General features: G+C 37.5%; 1 protein-coding gene across 2 annotated transcripts in view; it reads left to right on the forward strand.

The window, feature by feature from the left end:
- Window positions 1-20767, forward strand: part of LOC126193450 (N-terminal kinase-like protein) — a 138119-nt gene that overhangs the window by 73070 nt on the left and 44282 nt on the right. For both annotated transcript variants that reach the window (XM_049932688.1, XM_049932687.1), the window contains exons 11-13: window positions 8051-8242; window positions 12451-12615; window positions 19765-19907. In XM_049932688.1, the coding sequence (XP_049788645.1) occupies window positions 8051-8242; window positions 12451-12615; window positions 19765-19907 (500 nt within the window). The remainder of the gene's footprint in view (window positions 1-8050; window positions 8243-12450; window positions 12616-19764; window positions 19908-20767) is intronic.

The raw sequence follows: 20767 nt of genomic DNA on the forward strand, positions 1-20767 counted from the left end.
CGACTTGCGCCATAGGGTGATGGGGTTTCGGGTTCCGCTGTATAGGTCAGTAGTCCACTACACGCAGCAAGCGGCTACACAGGTAGCAGGGGTTGTGTGGCGTGGACTGGGCGGTTTTTTAGGTTAGATGGCCTCGGGGAAGTACAGAAAGGGCAACAGCCTCAAAGGGTGCGGGGCAAAGTCAGGACATGCAGGGACCAAGCAGCAATTGGTATTGTAATTGTAAACTGTCGAAGCTGCATTTGTAAAGTACCGGAACTTCAAGCGCTGATAGAAAGCACCGAAGTTGAAATCGTTATAGGTACAGAAAGCTGGCTGAAGCCAGAGATAAATTCTGCCGAAACTTTTACAAAGGCACAGGCGGTGTTTAGAAAGGATAGATTGCATGCGATCGGTGGTGGCGTGTTTGTCGCTGTTAGTAGTAGTTTATCCTATAGTGAAATAGAAGTGGATAGTTCCTGTGAATTATTATGGGTGGAGGTTACACTCAACAACCGAACTAGGTTAATAATTGGCTCCTTTTACCGACCTCCTGACTCAGCAGCATTAGTGGCAGAACAACTGAGAGAAAATTTTGAATACATTTCACATAAGTTTTCTCAGCATGTTATAGTCTTAGGTGGAGATTTCAATTTACCAGATATAGACTGGGACACTCAGATGTTTAGGACGGGTGGTAGGGACAGAGCATCGAGTGACATTATACTGAGTGCACTATCCGAAAATTACCTCGAGCAATTAAACAGAGAACCGACTCGTGGAGATAACATCTTGGACCTACTGATAAGAAACAGACCCGAACTTTTCGACTCTGTAAGTGCAGAACAGGGAATCAGTGATCATAAGGCCGTTGCAGCATCCCTGAATATGGACGTTAATAGGAATACAAAAAAAAGGAGGAAGGTTTATCTGTTTAGCAAGAGTAATAGAAGGCAGATTTCAGACTACCTAATAGATCAAAACGAAAATTTCTGTTCCGACACTGACAATGTTGAGTGTTTATGGAAAAAGTTCAAGGCAATCGTAAAATGCGTTTTAGACAGGTACGTGCTGGGTAAAACTGTGAGGGACGGGAAAAACCCACCGTGGTTCAACAACAAAGTTAGGAAACTACTGTGAAAGCAAAGAGAGCTTCACTGCAAGTTTAAACGCAGCCAAAACCTCTCAGACAAACAGAAGCTAAACAATGTCAAAGTTGGCGTAAGGAGGGCTATGCGTGAAGCGTTCAGTGAATTCGAAAGTAAAATTCTATGTACAGACTTGACAGAAAATCCTAGGAAGTTCTGGTCTTACGTTAAATCAGTAAGTGGCTCGAAACAGCATATCCAGACACTCTGGGATGACGATGGCATTGAAACAGAGGATGACACGCGTAAAGCTGAAATACTAAACACCTTTTTCCAAAGCTGTTTCACAGAGGAAGACCGCACTGCAGTTCCTTCTCTAAATCCTCACACAAACGAAAAAATGGCTGACATTGAAATAAGTGTCCAAGGAATAGAAAAGCAACTGGAATCACTCAACAGAGGAAAGTCCACTGGACCTGATGGGATACCAATTCGATTCTACACAGAGTACGCGAAAGAACTTGTCCCCCTTCTAACAGCCGTGTACCGCATGTCTCTAGAGGAGCGGAAGGTTCCAAATGATTGGAAAATAGCACAGGTAGTCCCAGTTTTCAAGAAGGGTCGTCGAGCAGATGCGCAAAACTATAGACCTATATCTCTGACATCGATCTGTTGTAGAATTTTAGAACATGTTTTTTGCTCGAGTATCATGTCGTTTTTGGAAACCCAGAATCTACTCTGTAGGAATCAACATGGATTCCAGAAACAGCGATCATGTGAGACCCAGCTCGCTTTATTTGTTCATGAGACCCAGAAAATATTAGATACAGGCTCCCAGGTAGATACTATTTTCCTTGACTTCCGGAAGGCGTTCGATACAGTTCCGCACTGTAGCCTGATAAACAAAGTAAGAGCCTACGGAATATCAGACCAGCTGTGTGGCTGGATTGAAGAATTTTTAGCAAACAGAACACAGCATGTTGTTATCAATGGAGAGACGTCTACAAACGTTAAAGTAACCTCTGGCGTGCCACAGGGGAGTGTTATGGGACCATTACTTTTCATAATATATATAAATGACCTAGTAGATAGTGTCGGAAGTTCCATGCGGCTTTTCGCGGATGATGCTGTAGTATACAGAGAAGTTGCAGCATTAGAAAATTGTAGCGAAATGCAGGAAGATCTGCAGCGGATAGGCACTTGGTGCAGGGAGTGGCAACTGACCCTTAACATAGACAAATGTAATCTATTGCGAATACATAGAAAGAAGGATCCTTTATTGTATGATTACATGATAGCGGAACAAACACTGGTAGCAGTTACTTCTGTAAAATATCTGGGAGTATGTGTGCGGAACGATTTGAAGTGGAATGATCATATAAAATTAATTGTTGGTAAGGCGGGTACCAGGTTGAGATTCATTGGGAGAGTCCTTAGAAAATGTAGTCCATCAACAAAGGAGGTGGCTTACAAAACACTCGTTCGACCTGTACTTGAGTATTGCTCATCAGTGTGGGATCCGTACCAGATCGGGTTGACGGAAGAGATAGAGAAGATCCAAAGAAGAGCGGCACGTTTCGTCACAGGGTTATTTGGTAACCGTGATAGCGTTAGGGAGATGTTTAGCAAACTCAAGTGGCAGACTCTGCAAGAGAGGCGCTTTGCATCGCGATGTAGCTTGCTCGCCAGGTTTCGAGAGGGTGCGTTTCTGGATGAGGTATCGAATATATTGCTTCCCCCTACTTATACCTCCCGAGGAGATCACGAATGTAAAATTAGAGAGATTCGAGTGCGCACGGAGGCTTTCCGGCAGTCGTTCTTCCTGCGAACCATACGCGACTGGAACAGAAAAGGGAGGTAATGTCAGTGGCACGTAAAGTGCCCTCCGCCACACACCGTTGGGTGGCTTGCGGAGTATAAATGTAGATGTAGATAGCTATCAGGTTTTTAGCCAAGTGGCATTGCTGGATAATCAAGTTTAAAGGAATGTCATACTCATTATCTTAGCTGGAAGACACTCATTGCCGGAAGACGCTCATCGAAACAATGCGGTATCTCAGCACTACCACCCCCTGGAAACTTGGGAACTTTAATATTAGTATTCACTGAAAAAAATTACATACCAGACTGTTATTTTCCGGTATGTTCAACAGTGATAATTGTGTCCCTCCAATGTAGATATTGGTAAATCTCTAGTAGCGTATAGAAATCATTTACCTCTGTATGAAATCACCATCAAAAATTTGGTCAACAGTTAGATATCAGAGACTACCCCAGTATCAGTTACAGATATTGGCTCCTAACAATGAGGAGTGGAAAAAAATCATCAAAAACTTCACTTATCAGTTAAAACTAAATTGGCAAGAAAACTGAGAAAACTTAATCCAAGCCTTTGATTTCTTTTCTAAGTTCCCAGAGACTCTTTCTATGAGGTGTGTAATGACAAAAAATTTCTGTGAAGAATTATAAAAAAATATGAATACCACACTTGGTTGTGCAAGACTAGCCAAACTAACATCATAAAGTACTTAATCAAATAGTGGAAAGCTCAGATTGGAATGTCAACAATACTATGTAGGGGATAGATTGCTACACACCCTAAGGTTATTAGGGTTGCAAACAGGCACAGCAAAAAGACTTACATATTGAGCTTTCGGCAATGTAAATGTGTGCCATTGATATGATGAGTGGAAACACAGGCATTTGATTGAAAAAAGTAGAGAGCAGAAACAAAATTAATATCTGCTGTTGGATGAGTTTCTACTGTCTCACTCTTTCAGAACTAAACCTGTTTGCACTATTTATTCTGCAATATTATACATTGTCTAATACATCTTTCTTATTGAAAGAGGATCGTGAGTTGTCTAATTAATTCTGTCTTCTGAATCTATATTGTTGTTGTTGTGGTCTTCAGTCCTGAGACTGGTTTGATGCAGCTCTCCATGCTACTCTATCCTGTGCAAGCTTCTTCATCTCCCAGTACCTACTGCAACCTACATCCTTCTGAATCTGTTTAGTGTATTCATCTCTTGGTCTCCCTCTACGATTTTTACCCTCCACGCTGCCCTCCAATGCTAAATTTGTGATCCCTTGATGCCTCAAAACATGTCCTACCAACCGATCCCTTCTTCTAGTCAAGTTGTGCCACAAACTTCTCTTCTCCCCAATCCTATTCAGTACCTCCTCATTAGTTATGTGATCTACCCACCTTATCTTCAGCATTCTTCTGTAGCACCACATTTCGAAAGCTTCTATTCTCTTCTTGTCCAAACTAGTTATCGTCCATGTTTCACTTCCATACATGGCTACACTCCATACAAATACTTTCAGAAACGACTTCCTGACACTTAAATCTATACTTGATGTTAACAAATTTCTCTTCTTGAGAAACGCTTTCCTTGCCATTGCCAGTCTACATTTTATATCCTCTCTACTTCGACCATCATCGGTTATTTTACTCCCTAAATAGCAAAACTCCTTTACTACTTTAAGTGTCTCATTTCCTAACCTAATTCCCTCAGCATCACCCGACTTAATTTGACTACATTCCATTATCCTCGTCTTGCTTTTGTTGATGTTCATCTTATATCCTCCTTTCAAGACACTGTCCATTCCGTTCAACTGCTCTTCCAAGTCCTTTGCTGTCTCTGACAGAATTACAATGTCATCGGCGAACCTCAAAGTTTTTACTTCTTCTCCATGGATTTTAATACCTACTCCGAATTTTTCTTTTGTTTCCTTTACTGCTTGCTCAATATACAGATTGAATAACATCGGGGAGAGGCTACAACCCTGTCTCACACCTTTCCCAACCACTGCTTCCCTTTCATGCCCCTCGACTCTTATAACTGCCATCTGGTTTCTGTACAAATTGTAAATAGCCTTTCGCTCCCTGTATTTTACCCCTGCCACCTTCAGAATTTGAAAGAGAGTATTCCAGTTAACATTGTCAAAAGCTTTCTCTAAGTCAACAAATGCTAGAAACGTAGGTTTGCCTTTTCTTAATCTAGCTTCTAAGATAAGTCGTAAGGTCAGTATTGCCTCACGTGTTCCAACATTTCTACGGAATCCAAACTGATCTTCCCCGAGGTCGGCTTCTACCAGTTTTTCCATTCGTCTGTAAAGAATTCGCGTTAGTATTTTGCAGCTGTGACTTATTAAACTGATAGTCCGGTAATTTTCACATCTGTCAACACCTGCTTTTTTTGGGATTGGAATTATTACATTCTTCTTGAAGTCTGAGGGTATTTCGCCTGTCTCATACATCGTGCTCACCAGATGGTAAAGTTTTGTCATGACTGGCTCTCCCGAGGCCATCAGTAGTTCTAATGGAATGTTGTCTACTCCCGGGGCCTTGTTTCGACTCAGGTCTTTCAGTGCTCTGTCAAACTCCTCACGCAGTATGTTATCTCCCATTTCGTCTTCATCTACATCCTCTTCCATTTCCATAATATTGTCCTCAAGTACATCGCCCTTGTATAAACCCTCTATATACTCCTTCCACCTTTCTGCCTTCCCTTCTTTGCTTAGAACTGGGTTGCCATCTGAGCTCTTGATATTCATACAAGTGGTTCTCTTCTCTCCAAAGGTCTCTTTAATTTTCCTGTAGGCAGTATCTATCTTACCCCTAGTGAGACAAGTCTCTACATCCTTACATTTGTCCTCTAGCCATCCCTGCTTAGCCATTTTGCACTTCCTGTCGATCTCATTTTTGAGACGCTTGTATTCCTTTTTGCCTGCTTCATTTACTGCATTTTTATATTTTCTCCTTTCATCAATTAAATTCAATATTTCTTCTGTTACCCAAGGATTTCTATTAGCCCTCGTCTTTTTACCTACTTGATCGTCTGCTGCCTTCACTACTTCATCCCTCAGAGCTACCCATTCTTCTTCTACTGTATTTCTTTCCCCCATTCCTGGCAATTGTTCCCTTATGCTCTCCCTCAAACTCTCTACAACCTCTGGTTCTTTCAGTTTATCCAGGTCCCATCTCCTTAAATTACCACCTTTATGCAGTTTCTTCAGTTTCAATCTGCAGTTCATAACCAATAGATTGTGGTCAGAATCCACATCTGCCCCAGGAAATGTCTTACAATTTAAAACCTGGTTCCTAAATCTCTGTCTTACCATTATATAATCTATCTGATACCTTTTAGTATCTCCAGGATTCTTCCAGGTATACAACCTTCTTTTATGATTCTTGAACCAAGTGTTAGCTATGATTAAGTTGTGCTCTGTGCAAAATTCTACAAGGCGGCTTCCTCTTTCATTCCTTCCCCCCAATCCATATTCACCTACTATGTTTCCTTCTCTCCCTTTTCCTACTGACGAATTCCAGTCACCCATGACTATTAAATTTTCGTCTCCCTTCACTACCTGAATAATTTCTTTTATCTCGTCATACATTTCATCAATTTCTTCATCATCTGCAGAGCTAGTTGGCATATAAACTTGAACTACTGTAGTAGGCATGGGCTTTGTGTCTATCTTGGCCACAATAATGCGTTCACTATGCTGTTTGTAGTAGCTAACCCGCACTCCTATTTTTTTATTCATTATTAAACCTACTCCTGCATTACCCCTATTTGATTTTGTATTTATAACCCTGTAATCACCTGACCAAAAGTCTTGTTCCTCCTGCCACCGAACTTCACTAATTCCCACTATATCTAATTTTAACCTATCCATTTCCCTTTTTAAATTTTCTAACCTACCTGCCCGATTAAGGGACCTGACATTCCACGCTCCGATCCGTAGAACGCCAGTTTTCTTTCTCCTGATAACGACATCCTCTTGAGTAGTCCCCGCCCGGAGATCCGAATGGGGGACTATTTTACCTCCGGAATATTTTACCCAAGAGGACGCCATCATCATTTAATCATACAGTAGAGCTGCATGTCCTCGGGAAAAATTACGGCTGTAGTTTCCCCTTGCTTTCAGCCGTTCGCAGTACCAGCACAGCAAGGCCGTTTTGGTTAATGTTACAAGGCCAGATCAGTCAATCATCCAGACTGTTGCCCCTGCAACTACTGAAAAGGCTGCTGCCCCTCTTCAGGAACCACATGTTTGTCTGGCCTCTCAACAGATACCCCTCCGTTGTGGTTGCACCTACGGTACGGCCATCTGTATCGCTGAGGCACGCAAGCCTCCCCACCAACGGCAAGGTCCATGGTTCATGGGGGGGCTGAATCTATATAACAACTTGTTTATTCCTATACAAAGTGTGTAAGCTGTTGATTGATGCTAGACAACTTCCCAAGTTTAATAATCCAAAAAGATTTATCATCTTGGTGAGCTCTGTCTTCTTGGTTTTCCATTCTTCAGTTTTTCTCTGACTTTGTCATTCATTCGGAGAGCAATATACTCATTATTTTTGTTCCACTTTCAAAATTGCATGCTTTTGCCATTATTATTAGTGTCTTGAATTACAGTGTATTACTTTGGATACCAGTTATAAATGTTTGGTATTGAATGTGGTATTTTTTGCATTTTACTTGCTTCTGTCGTATGTCTCAGTTCCTTGAAATTAAAATGTAGTTGTTTACTTAATTTTCCACATATGTCACTCTCAAAGACACTATGATGAAAGATACTCAGTTCTCTGTATATTACTCCTTGTCACATTGCCTAATAAATTTGTATAGTTTATACAGTTCAACAGTACTCAAAATTTCTATAATTTTGTTGGGAAAAGAGATGAGTGGGAGGATGGACTGAAACAGGGACTAAATATTTAGCTGTTAGTCAGAAGTATAGACTGAGGAAACTGTTGGTACCCCCAAATCCGAGGCCAATGTTAGTTTGTGTGTAGCTTAATGTTCACAACACTCTTAAGTGCATGAGTTTCTTTATTAATTTACAACATGAGATTTCATGTACATATTTGTTAAAGGTAATTTGTGATTCAGTTATAAGGAATTGTTTGAAATTATTCTTTTTTTTAATGAGTAAAAAGAAAATGAGTCTTATTTTTCTATTTTCAGGCGTTCTTGCTCTTGCTGCAACACAACAGTATTTTCTCCTATCAGAAGTTGCTACACGAATTTTGCCAGCACTGTGTCAATTAACAATTGACCCTGAAAAATCTGTAAGGGACAGTGCTTTCCGCACCATCAAAGGATTTCTAGGGAAACTGGAGAAAGTTTCAGAAGATCCCAGTTTAAGAGAGTCAATGGGTATGCTTCATTTATAAATCTACAATAAGCGTTGTGTTGTAGATTTTATTATGCTCAGGATTTCTGTGCAGATTCTATCCATTTATAATGCTAAACTTTAAGCTGTATGTAGCTGTACCACCATCTAAATTGAAGACTTTATAAATATTAAGGGGAAATACCTGTGATTTACAGTATGTCACGGCTAACAAAATGAGAAAACATGTACCACAATTTAACATAAAATTGAACCTTAAGACATACAAACACCATCTGCAGAAGACAAATAAGCACAGACGTACTGAAAGCGTAGGAGAAAGAACTTTAGTATCTTCTGCAAACATGAGAAAACTGACATGTTTGCCTCATATGACAAATTGTGATCCAGATAAGGTTGGGTTTGCTATTGATGGAACATGAAATTCACAGCAATGTAGACAGCCAGTGATCTTCTATATACTTTCTGTTGAGGCAATGTAGTATTTTAAAATGCTACTGGAAAAAAATTACTTGTAAGATCATATTGTATTTTTCCATTATTGGTCTCTTTTGCAACATTGTCAGATTCTTTGTCTCAAGCACATGCTAAGTAACATGATGCAGTTATTATATCATATGACATATGTTTGAGAAGAACAGCACTCAAATCCTCATTCAATTAACCTTATGGCATGTTTTGTGGTTTCAGGCAAAACTGGAGACAATTCTGTCAACTAAACCATTCATGTTTTCCTTGCCTGTTCTTTTCCAACTCTGCTGTTGCTTCTCATTGATACACAAAAATCAGGTGGAAAGATAAGTTGTAACTTTCCTTTATTTTGTGCAAATGCATTATTTTTTAAATGACGTATTTGTCAACAGCAGTTCCATTTATTACAATTTCCACAGATACAATTACAATCGTAAGTTATTTTCAAGTGGTTAAAGGAGTTGAAACCCAGCAGCTGTCTACATTAATAAAATGAGTAAAAAGGATGTGAGCCTGTCTATGGACATCCAGCACATTTAATCACTTTACAATGACCTAATGTTGAAATTGTAGACATGGAATTTGTAATAAATACTTCTGTTGATAAAGAATATGACTGTATTTAAAAAAATTCTAAGAGAAAATGAACCCAAAATAAATACAGTTGTGTAAACACATTATTGGCGATTTGCAAAGGTCATACTGTCCATTCAGTTTGTAAATCATGCAATATTACAGTTTCTACAACAGTGTGTTAGTATGCTGTTGGAACTTGAACACTGAAACTTGCTTTTGCTGGTGATGCTCTTACCAACTTACATACCATTCTGTGCAAGCCCCTGCATTATATGTGGCAGAAGCAAAGGCACAGTGCATGTATCTCACAACATGTTTTCAAATGTTATTTATTCTGACAAATTTTGAAAGTAGAGGATACTGGATCTGCAATTCTCTTTTCCTGTTCCATTCATGAATCATGCGGGGTGAGCACTATTAAACATGAGAAACTTTCTACAGCCAGCTCAAAAGAAAAAGCACTGCAGCGTATGTGACAGTGAGTACCACAAGCATTCAGTCAACTTGAAATCACTCTATCAGGAAAAGAACTAATTGCCTAGAAGCAAAAAAAAAAAAAAAAAACCGTTCTTCTGATATAGCTCCTTTAATCGGCCATGGATTTGAAGACTTTCAGAAGGTATCTTTTCAGACAGACTAAAGTGTACCCTTTCTATACTCGCTTTTAAGAAACGTATTAGGACAGATATATTAACAAACTATTAACTTATTTTTCTCAAAATTTTAAAAGAAGGTAATGTACTTAAGAGTGGTTGAGCATTTCTGCAGTTGTAAGATTCAAAGGTCTCCCCACTGATTATGCTGTCTACCATTTCAATGGTTGTATATAAAAATATGTGAATGTCAAGATTTAATCTACCATGATCTTTTGTGACCTATCAAAGCCATTTTACTGTGCAAATCACAGACTTTCTTTGTAAAAACTCAGTTGTTAGGCTTTTGAGCGAAAATGTGATTCAGTTCATATTTAGCTTCTAGGAAACTAAATATGGTAGCTTATGCAGATCTCATGATGAATCATCTTCAGAGAATTCACAAATTACTACTGGCAGTCCATCGCGTTTAATTCTGGAACCATTCCTGTTTTTGCTATATAAAAATTAACTTTCATCTTAACACTGATAAAGAAGAAATAGTCCATTTTGCTGATGGTACAGGCATCGTAATCATACCCGTCAGAGCTGCAACAACAGGAGGAGTAATAAATAAAACATTAAAAAATATTATTGATTGGTTCTTGGAAAATGGTCTACCACATAATGTAGAAAAAGCACAGTTAATTAAATTATGTGCAGAGCAAGACATACCATCACTAACAATACCGTATCACAGAAAGGAAATGTGTTGTTCAAAATTCTTGGATTTACATTTGAGTTTGAAATCACATATTATCAATGTCCTCAAACACATTTATTCACCTACATTTGCTCTATGTGTGATTGCTGATTTTGGCGATGAAAGCATTAAAAAATTAGCTTACTTTGCATACTTTCGTTAATTAATATGGAATTATCGGGGGAAGTTCCACATATAGATACAAAATTTTCATTGCACAGGCATATGCTGTAAAGAAAGACCTGGTGTCTATCTTGAAACTTCATGTAAACAACTGTTTGTAACATTAGATATACTAGTAGCTAACAGCAGCCTCACATTATGTTTACTCTCTCATGAAAGTTATCGTGAAGAATTGGGCACAATTTGAAAATAAAAATAGCATTCATAAATATAACATTAGGAACAAAAATAATCTCCACTATCCAACCTAACCTTACTCTTGTACAGAGAGGAACAAAGCATGCAGCTATGAGAATATTTGACCATCTGCCTTGTGGATTAAAGCTGCTGGCAGATAATGAAAGTTTTAAAAACAAATTTAAATCTCTTCTTCTCGACAACTCCTATTCCATAGATAAATCTGAGTCGATATTACACTTTTGGTTGGGTTTCATGTATCAGATTTTTACTGTAGGCCAATATTAAAAGAAAGGTGCAGTTATCTAAATGTCCAGCTTGTAGCCATAGTTTCGCAGAGAGGATATATGTTATATGTGTAAACCTATTGCCATATTCCACATCTTGGTGAACTAACATGAATATGATTCACAGAACATACTAAAAACTAAAATTAAAATAAATTGTCAGTAGTATTCTTATAATCCCAAATTTTTTATCATTGTGGTCATTTCACAAGATGTGTGTGTGGCAGGAAGCAATGCTCTGCTTGACTCTTCTTCAAATGTATATTCTCAAGATGTTAACAGTAAACTTATCCTTTATGCTCGAGCACGTAACCAGATGAACCTATGACGGAATTCATATCTCTCCTTTAGATATTATCTATTTGTAACCACATAAGAATCTCAGATGGATGAGCAATCAACAAGAGTATTATGGTATTTTATAAGCTACATCCTCTGTGAGTGAGTGATAGTTCCTGAGGATTCTTCCAAAAGATCTCCAAGTAGTATCTGCCTTTCTTGCAAGTAATAGTACATGGTAATTCAACTTTAAATGGTTCTGGACATAAATTGTTTGTTAGATAATGATTATGAATGTTTTAGTGATTGATCTCAAATTGTTTGCTCAGACAGTAATGTTTGTCCTTATCTATATATGCACAGTAATTGTTACCTCTGTTTATGTTGAAAGTCAGTGCCAGTATATGCAGCAGGTGTTGATCCTCTGCAGGTCTTCTAGCTTTTCTCTATAATTTTGTGGATTTATAACTTAATCTATATACAACAGAATCTTCTGTGAACAAAGTTAAAGAGCTTCCTATGTTATCCATAAGATGATTTGTATAGATTAAAACAGTATCTGATCTGTGGCACTCATTTGGGCAAGTACTGTGTTACTTTGATATCTTTTCTATGAATTTCATCTAAAATCTGACAGCCAATTTGATTTCTGATTGAACCACTTTTGAAGAATATTTTTTTGTGACTGAACCATGGTGATCAAAATAAACAAATGTATATGACGCAAGCTGGGGATGCATGATCGGGAACAAATTTAAAACTTCTACCATGAAAATAGTTTGAAATAAATATTTATTCAGAAAGCATGATAGTACTAACGTAATTAATGAATGCAAGTGAAAAGGAAGAAACACAAAAAACCTTAATTTTTATGCAGTTTTATAAGTCTTCTTAAATAGAAATAAATATTTTTATTTTTTCAGAGGCTGATGTCCATACTGCGACACCAAGCTTGTCAAATGCTGCAGCAACCTGGGCAGGGTGGGCTGTAACAGCTGTAACTGCCAAATTTTATCGCAGCCAATCTGATACCGTGAAGTCAATTACACCAATGGCGAGCAAAACTCTGAGCAAGCCAGGTTCTCTTGGTATGCTGTCATTTATAACGTAACTACAGGATATTTCAATAAATTATTTATTTTACCCATGATTATCATAATACTCGAGGGCTTTCTCTGCTGTGGAAGTAGTTTGTTGAATAATTCTCTTTATGGGTAAAAAGATTCAAAGCAGTTATAGCCTGTGTTACTTCACTAAGATTTGTAAGAAGGAACTGTGAGGAAAGAACATTTGTTTGCTGATGCATTCATGTGTGTGTTGCAAATACAGTGTACATTATTCAAACCAGGAATAGCACAGTATGACATCATTCATTATGACATGAATTTATTGATAAATAAATGTTCATTTCTTCACACTTGCTTATTAATGGAAATGAACACACTTCATATGCCTCGATTGTAGTATAGACACACCAGTTTCAACAGTCATCTTAGAACAATAAAAGTGTCTACACTGCAATCACAGTGTATGAAGTGTGTTCATTTCTGACCATAACGCCCCCACATGACCCCACAGCACAGCATGTGTGCCTTACTTGCTTATTAAAACTCGATGATACCTCCCTACAAATGTAGTGCAGTGAGTATTAGTGTTGTTATTAGTTTCCAAAGATACATAATTTGTTGTAGCCATAATTTTTTATGCCAAATGCTGCAGTACAGAGGGAATTCTTGTCTTCTGCTCTAACTGGTTGCATTAATGACAATGCTCAATGGTTGGCACTGTCATACGGTATTCAGTAGGCTTTCAAAACTTCATTGAACTATAGCAGCATTCATTACATCTAAGTATGTACTACATTAGTGCAAATTATGAGAAAAATCGATGACCCATTTGTGATGAAGCAAGTTGAGTGTCCAGTCTCATTTGCTATGTTTTTCTACCTCCCAAGATTTTCTAAATGTCTCCTAGACTATGGTAATGACATTATAATAGTGTACCTAGTCCCCAGAGAGTGCACAGTATTTTCAGATTCATAAACAAACTTAGTCCCATTGAATTTCATTGCTCATTAAATACTACTTGCTATTATAGTTTCAGTAATCTAATTAGTTAACTCATAAACTTTAATTATGAAATATTGTTAATTGAAAAGGTTAATATAATATGACCTTAATATTTTGTGAGCATTAAGAAATATTTTTCAGCATATTAACACCTATCACTTGAAAATACATATCTTCAACTTTTCCTTAAGGTACCTAAAATTGTCTGAAACTAATGACCTTCAAATTAATTAATATTAAAGCTTCAGACCATTGCTAACTTCAATTACAAATTATATCAACATTACTGTTAGGTTCTGAACTTTGGCATTATAATTTTGTTGAAATGTTCCATTTGGCTCCAGCATTTGTTAATTAACTCACTAATTAGAAAGCTCAATATTTTGAGGGTCACAAAATATTTTATTTAAGATAGTTCCATCAGTAATGAGTAGTTTAAAACATATAGATCATAGGCGAGACTATATATAGAACTAGCACATCTGAGATCGGCCAGTCTTAGAGTAAAGGGAGCAACATCTATGTCTCTCATCACGAGCAATGTGCCATAGTACAATAACTAACATTCTGAAATATTTGCGTATATTGTGTACAGTTCATTTCTTCCCACTCGTAGGTTTATTTCATGACTTCTGTGACAGTAAGTACTAATTAAATCTGAGTGAGAACTTATTAGAGGAACACAATGATTATTAACTCCTATGAACAGTGACTGGTTAGCAGGACAGTGTTGACAGATTTACTGATTATTTTTGTGCACTATCTTAATTGTTTTGGAGTTTGTTAAATGTTTATGAGACCAGTGCTATGGTGAACTGATACATCAAATTTTTGTCACGTGTGAGTCATTTTGAACCACTGAGCTGTGTTGCTTAATACTGCACTAAACTCAGCATCATGTGGGAAGGCAGCCCAATTTTCAGCTGTTCTGCCCATCCCCCTCCTTCAACTACTGGAATCCAATAAGATTCATTCTCTTTCTGGGCAACCAGTCGTGAGTTGCAGCTAGATGGTGAAAATATGTCTGCTGCATGCTGCACTGTTGCTGTACTTCACCACAACCACACTATTCATTCAACAGTCTCTGTTTTTTTTCTTTCTTTCTTTCTTTCTTCTTCTTCTTCTTCTTCTTCTTCCTCTTCTTCTTCTTGTAGCAATATAGCTGTGAATGTGTGTCTGTAAATGTTTTGATATGGTTAAAAAAGGTCAGGTGATGGCAATAAACATGAAGTGCTTCACAAGCAGGTGAGGCAGATTATTTACCACACTTAACTTTTTCAAACATGAATTTGAAAGTGGGTCTCATACTGTTGACATTAGAAGACACAAGAATGGACTGCAGATACGTGTGGTTTCAGGAAGAGAACTGTGAATAGAACTGAAATGAAAACATCAGAGCTGTAGGATCCTTAGGAAAAGTTGGTTTCATGTCTTTAGGAAAAACTGGTTTTGTGCTGCCTGGAAAGTGTCAGTATCGCAAGCAACCTGTAACACAAATGAGTGGTATTGACAATGGTGTTTTAAAGCTCTCCGTATGGTAACACCCAACATCAGGAAAATTTGGTACAGTTATGAATGAGAAAATTGGCTTCAGAGGTAGTGCTTCGTCAGTGTAAATAATTTTAAAAGATATTGGTTAAGAAGAGAGTTTTTATTTGAAAGAAGCAATATAGATGCTACGAGAACCACATCCCTTAGAAAGATGTGCAGTACAAGAGGAGGAGGCAGCTCAGCAGTGTATTACCTTGATGAAACATGGGTGAATCAGAAGCATGTGGTGTCATCAAGAGGACTGTAAACAGAATTGTAAACGAAATCATCAGAGCTGTAGGAACCTTAGGAAAAACTGGTTTCATGTTGCGTGGAAAACATCGAAATCCCAAGAAACTTGTAACACAGATGGGTGGTATTGCTTATGCTGCTTGAACATAAGTGATGGTACTGGGAGTTTTAAAGTTCCAGTAGGAATAGGTTCTCAGGTAATTATTCTGCATGCTGGCTCTTCTTCTAGTTTTACCACTGAGAGTAAACTTTTATTTAGGTGTAGGGAAAAGCAGTGACTACCAATCAAAAATGAAAGCTGTCAGTTTCGTGAAGTGGTTCACCGAACAATTCTTGTCATACTGTGCTTCAAAGTCAGTTATTGTAATGAACCATGCTATTTATCATACAACTGTTACCAATAAAACACAAACACCAAGAAAGCGGATATTTTGCCCTGGTGTAAAAATAAAAATATTTTGCACAATATAAACCAGACTTGTGCTGAACTCCTGCAGCTTGTTAATTTAAATAAGTTACGCAACAGAATATACAGACCTGATTTTCTTGCATGTGAATGTGGTCACACAGTTTTGCATTTACCCACATGTCTTACTTACTTATTCCATGGCACTACGGTCCTCTGAGGACCTTGGCCTCCTCAATCACAGATTTCCAATTGTCTCGGTCTTCAGCACACCTGCGCCACCTCCTCATTCCCACTGCTCTCAGGTTGGCTTCCACATCTTCCAGCCATCTCACATGTGGTCGTCCTCTCCTTCTTCTACCACCAGGATGTCCCCTCATCTTCTTCGGGAGCCTTTCTTCTGTCATCTGCTGGACATGTCCTAACCATCTTAGCCTTCCCATTTTGACTGATGTTACCAAATCAGGTTCTTTGTACAGAGCCCTTATTTTTTCATTAGTCCTAATTCTCCATATCTCACCTTCTGTCACAGGACCAAAGATCTTCCTCCTTTCCTATATATTTAGCTTCTTCTTCTTCTTCAAAGCCTCCATCAGTACCCATGCTTCACTGCCATACATAAGAACTGGTTTGATCACTGTTTTGTAGTGTGTCAGCTTTAGTTTCCTAATTAGTTTCTTACTTTTGAGCATGGTGTATAGTGCTCTATATGATCTGTCGGCAGCCTTAATTCGGTTTTTTATATCTGCCTCCACTTTGTTTTCTGATGTTATTACTGAGCCAAGATAAATAGAGCTATCTATTCTTTCAAAGTTATAGCCTTCTAACTGTAGATTGTCTGTTTTTCTTCTAACTCTCTCTTTTACCATATACTTAGATTTTGTCTCACCAATTTCTAAACCAAGGTTCCTGGCAGCGGCTTCAAACTCTTTGAAGGCTGATGTGAGCCCCTCCGTACTTCTAGCACTTATTACTAAATCATCTGCATAGACTAAGATTTGCAGAAGTCTATTGTAAATATTGCCTCCTGGGTTTGTGATTATTGATCTTACTGCATTCTCTAATACCATGTTGAATAGTACTGGGGAGAATTTACCCATATATCACTGTCAGTATAATCCCATGGAATTAATTAGGGCAAAGGTTGAAGGCTGTGTGGGAGAAAAAGAACAAATCATTTAAGATAACAGACACTGAATCGCTTGTACAGGAAGCAGTAGATAACTCCCCCCCCTCCCCGTGTGGGCCCAGTCTGTGCGGCATATCGAAATGCTTCAGAAAGAATACTTTGTAGTGTAATAAAGATTGCTATAAGGCTTTAACCTACCATTGTAAATTTACAATCAGATGGTTTGGACACAGACTCAGATATCAGAGACTATGGTATTACAGTGTAGGCTTTGGAACAAAGCAAAGTAATAATATTTCTTAGTTTAAAGACTTGTGGCTTAAAAAATGTGTTCGTCAGCATATCAGTTGCACACATAGTATATGGGAACGTCCTGGCCTTTATTGATTGGGAATTTGCATCCTCTGAAGAAGCAGATTATAATGTTCAATATTGCCCAAGTAAAAATTAAGCTTCTCCTAACTTGTTATATGCTCTAATAACTCATGAGAATGTGACTGGATAAATTTGTAAAAAAAATCCGATATTCCCACAGGTAAACTCCTCCCATTCTCAAGGCACGTACTGTAAAATCGCTTAAAATGACAGGAACAGTTAAGTGTCGAGATATCATTGGTTTTCAATGTCATCGGTCAGCATTCCCTCGAGTTATTCATTGAAGGTGGTTAATTGTTTCCATGTTTTGTTGTGTGTTACATTTTTACTTATAATACAGTCCACATCACAATAAATGACAATTACTGCAAGCAGTTTCAATGACCCTGGCATTATTTGTAATTTTGAGAAAAATTGTACTTGATGTCTTCACAAAGCTGTGTTAGCTGTTCTCTCCTTCAGACATCATGCAGACTAAAGCTCTGGAGCAGCAGACGCAACATTGTCAAGACATGAAGTAAGATTTCTGTCAAGATGATAGATTGAAATTGGTTTTAAAATTTGTTATTCCCAGTGTAAATTTGAATGCATAATACAGTGTACCAAAGGCAGATTAACCTGATTGTTGTCTGCAGCAACACAGTTCGGCAACATGTACTTGGTTTACGTGCTCTGTACTGTCATGTACACACAGATCTCATCCCCTCCATGTTTCCCTACTGCTCTGCCTCCACATGCGGAAGCGCCATTCTACTTGATGTGTGTTATAGGATAATAGGTAACAATCTCCTTTATTTTCATTCAAACTTTGTGAGAGACCCAAAAGTGGCCATATCAGTGAATGCCGTACACCAAGTGTGTAATTAAAGTGTTTTAAATCTACCTCTGGTGTCGACCACAATATTGCTATATACTGTTAGCATAACTAACATCTTTCAGCCAGTTTTGGAGCCAACACAGCTACTGTGAGTACTAAAGATGTTACAGAAACATATCAACATCCAAAGAAAACCGTATTTAGATGTCGTGCAAATTCTCCATCATGGATGTACAGAAGAAGCTTATGCAGAAGGAAGCAGGTTTGTTACATGTTGGGTATATGCTTCATTTGTCAGTTGAATCCCAGTGAGTCTAACAAGTTATTCAGAACACCAGGTGAAACAGAGAAAATGAATACCATGTTAGTATAATCAAAACATATTGTAATGTTACTGTTACGGTGCATGTTGAGTTGTGTTTTGGATAGGCATCACAGTTAATGGAAAAACACCAATATATATTTCTGCTCTATGATCGGTCACAGAAGCACAGCATTGTACTGAGATTACATGGTGATATTTTTTTTTACTTTGCTGTGGTTCATTGAATCCTTACTTCAGGCTCATTAATAACACTGTCCATATCTACAGAATTATGTATGTTGCTGAAGCATTGATCTGTTGGCATGCAAGGGGCAATAGCACTTGTTGTTGCACTCGTATATTGCTTTGTATGTTTCATTGCCCTGTGTACATCCATGATGGAGAATTTTAATGATATCTAAATAGGGTTTTCTTTGGATGTTGATATGTTTCTGTAATATCTTTAGTACTCACAGTAACAGAAGCTACAGTATTTTATGTGACTGGTCACAATTTTTAAGAACTATAGAAAATATGAGGAAAGGAAATAGCATCGTACAGATTAGTAAATAGAGGTAATAACAGGCAGTAACAATGTTACAAAATTACACTTTCACCAATTTTTACTCCCCCTCTTGCCTCTAACATGTTGGTGCTTAATGTCTTGCATTCCTGTCCCATTCTGGTTTCAGTAATAGACAGTATATTACTTTTTTGTGTATTTTCTTTCATGCTGTATAAATAATTTAGCTACACAAGAATGTGATTTAACAATTAGGTTTTTTCTTATCTTTTAATATATATAATTTTTAATGATTCTGTTTGTGCATTTTCCTTTAATCTTGTTTGAAATATAATGTCTGTCTTTGTCCAATGCCATTTGTTTGCATCTTGTGAGGTGGAAAGTTGCTTAAGGTACAGGATTTGCATCCAGCAGCAGCAGGTATCAAATCCCATTTTTTTTAAAGAAGGCACTGGAATGTTTTCTTTGTAAACAACTTGGTTACTTTCTTTTCACAACCTTGTCCTATCCCAGTTTTTGCTCTGTCTCAGATACCTTGTTATCAACATGGGGAGAAACCCTAATTTACCGTTCTTCCTTTGTTTGTATTTCATGGCTATATATTTATTTTCTCTGCGCATTTTATTGTGTCATTTCTGATTCTTACTCGCTTTGGCTTCTTTATAGGGGCCTACCTAACAAGATTTCAAATATTCTAGAACTAATACCAAAAACAGCATTGGTGATGTTTTTATATTATGATACAAGGTTCAATATTTGTATCTTGGAATACTAAGCATCCCGTATCTTAACCCAAAGAAAATCCTGAATTATTGTTTTTCTTTCTTTTTAGAACAGCCATCAAGCAGTAGCATATCCACTACTACATCAAGTGTAACATCAATGACTTCCTTAGAACAAGAAGAAAGTAAAGGTGGTGATTCAGTATCTGACTATGATGAAACATGGGACACAGAAAACTGGGGAGACATGGAGGTACTACAAGAACATAGTGTAATCAAAAAAATTCGTAATATCTAATTTGTTCAGAAACAACAGTTATTTATTTCCCAAAGAAAGAGTCTGAGATATGTATAATATATCATTGAAGTCCTTGGTATGTCTGCTGGTTAAAAAAGTGAGTTGTCAAGCATATTTTTTATATGAACACCAAGCACTTCACTAGACATTTTCTATTGGACATGTTATGACCTTGCATTCATCTAACATGAAAACCACCTCATGCAACCAGTGACCCTCTGAGGAATAAAACCCACAGAGTAACATAATTTTTTTTTTTTTCATATTGACAAAGCTTTTCAAGAGATGATAAAGCTGACCATAGGACCTAGCAAGAATTTGATCTGGACTTACGTATTTCTTAGTTTTCGTTCTTACCCATGCAGACACCAAGCACCCACTTTGTGATTTCTTGTTGATTTTTGCGGTATCAAAAAATAAGTCAAGGAACATAATTATAGACAATTTTGATAATATTGTTTCCCAACAAGTGCCACATTTTCAACCCTCGAATAGGCACATCGTTTTTCATAACATTAGTGGGCCCCAATGCACTTTGTACACATTTAAAAAATAACTATCTTATATGTTACCAAGCTAATTATGTAAGAGCAAAGTTAAAGTTTAATTACACAGTGACAAAATAAACTTACATTATATAAACTAAATCACTGTTTAATTAAACAATAATAAAATAAACCTTTCATTATATCACTGTTGTAGCATACAAGTGTTACACCACAGTAACGACCACTCGAAGTGTCAAACTGCACAATTGCATCAGATCCCTAATTGGTTACTAATTATCTCATATAGATAACTTCCTCATTGTGGGA

Source organism: Schistocerca nitens, chromosome 1, assembly GCF_023898315.1.
Source record: "Schistocerca nitens isolate TAMUIC-IGC-003100 chromosome 1, iqSchNite1.1, whole genome shotgun sequence".
In the NCBI taxonomy this organism is placed as follows: domain Eukaryota; kingdom Metazoa; phylum Arthropoda; class Insecta; order Orthoptera; family Acrididae; genus Schistocerca; species Schistocerca nitens.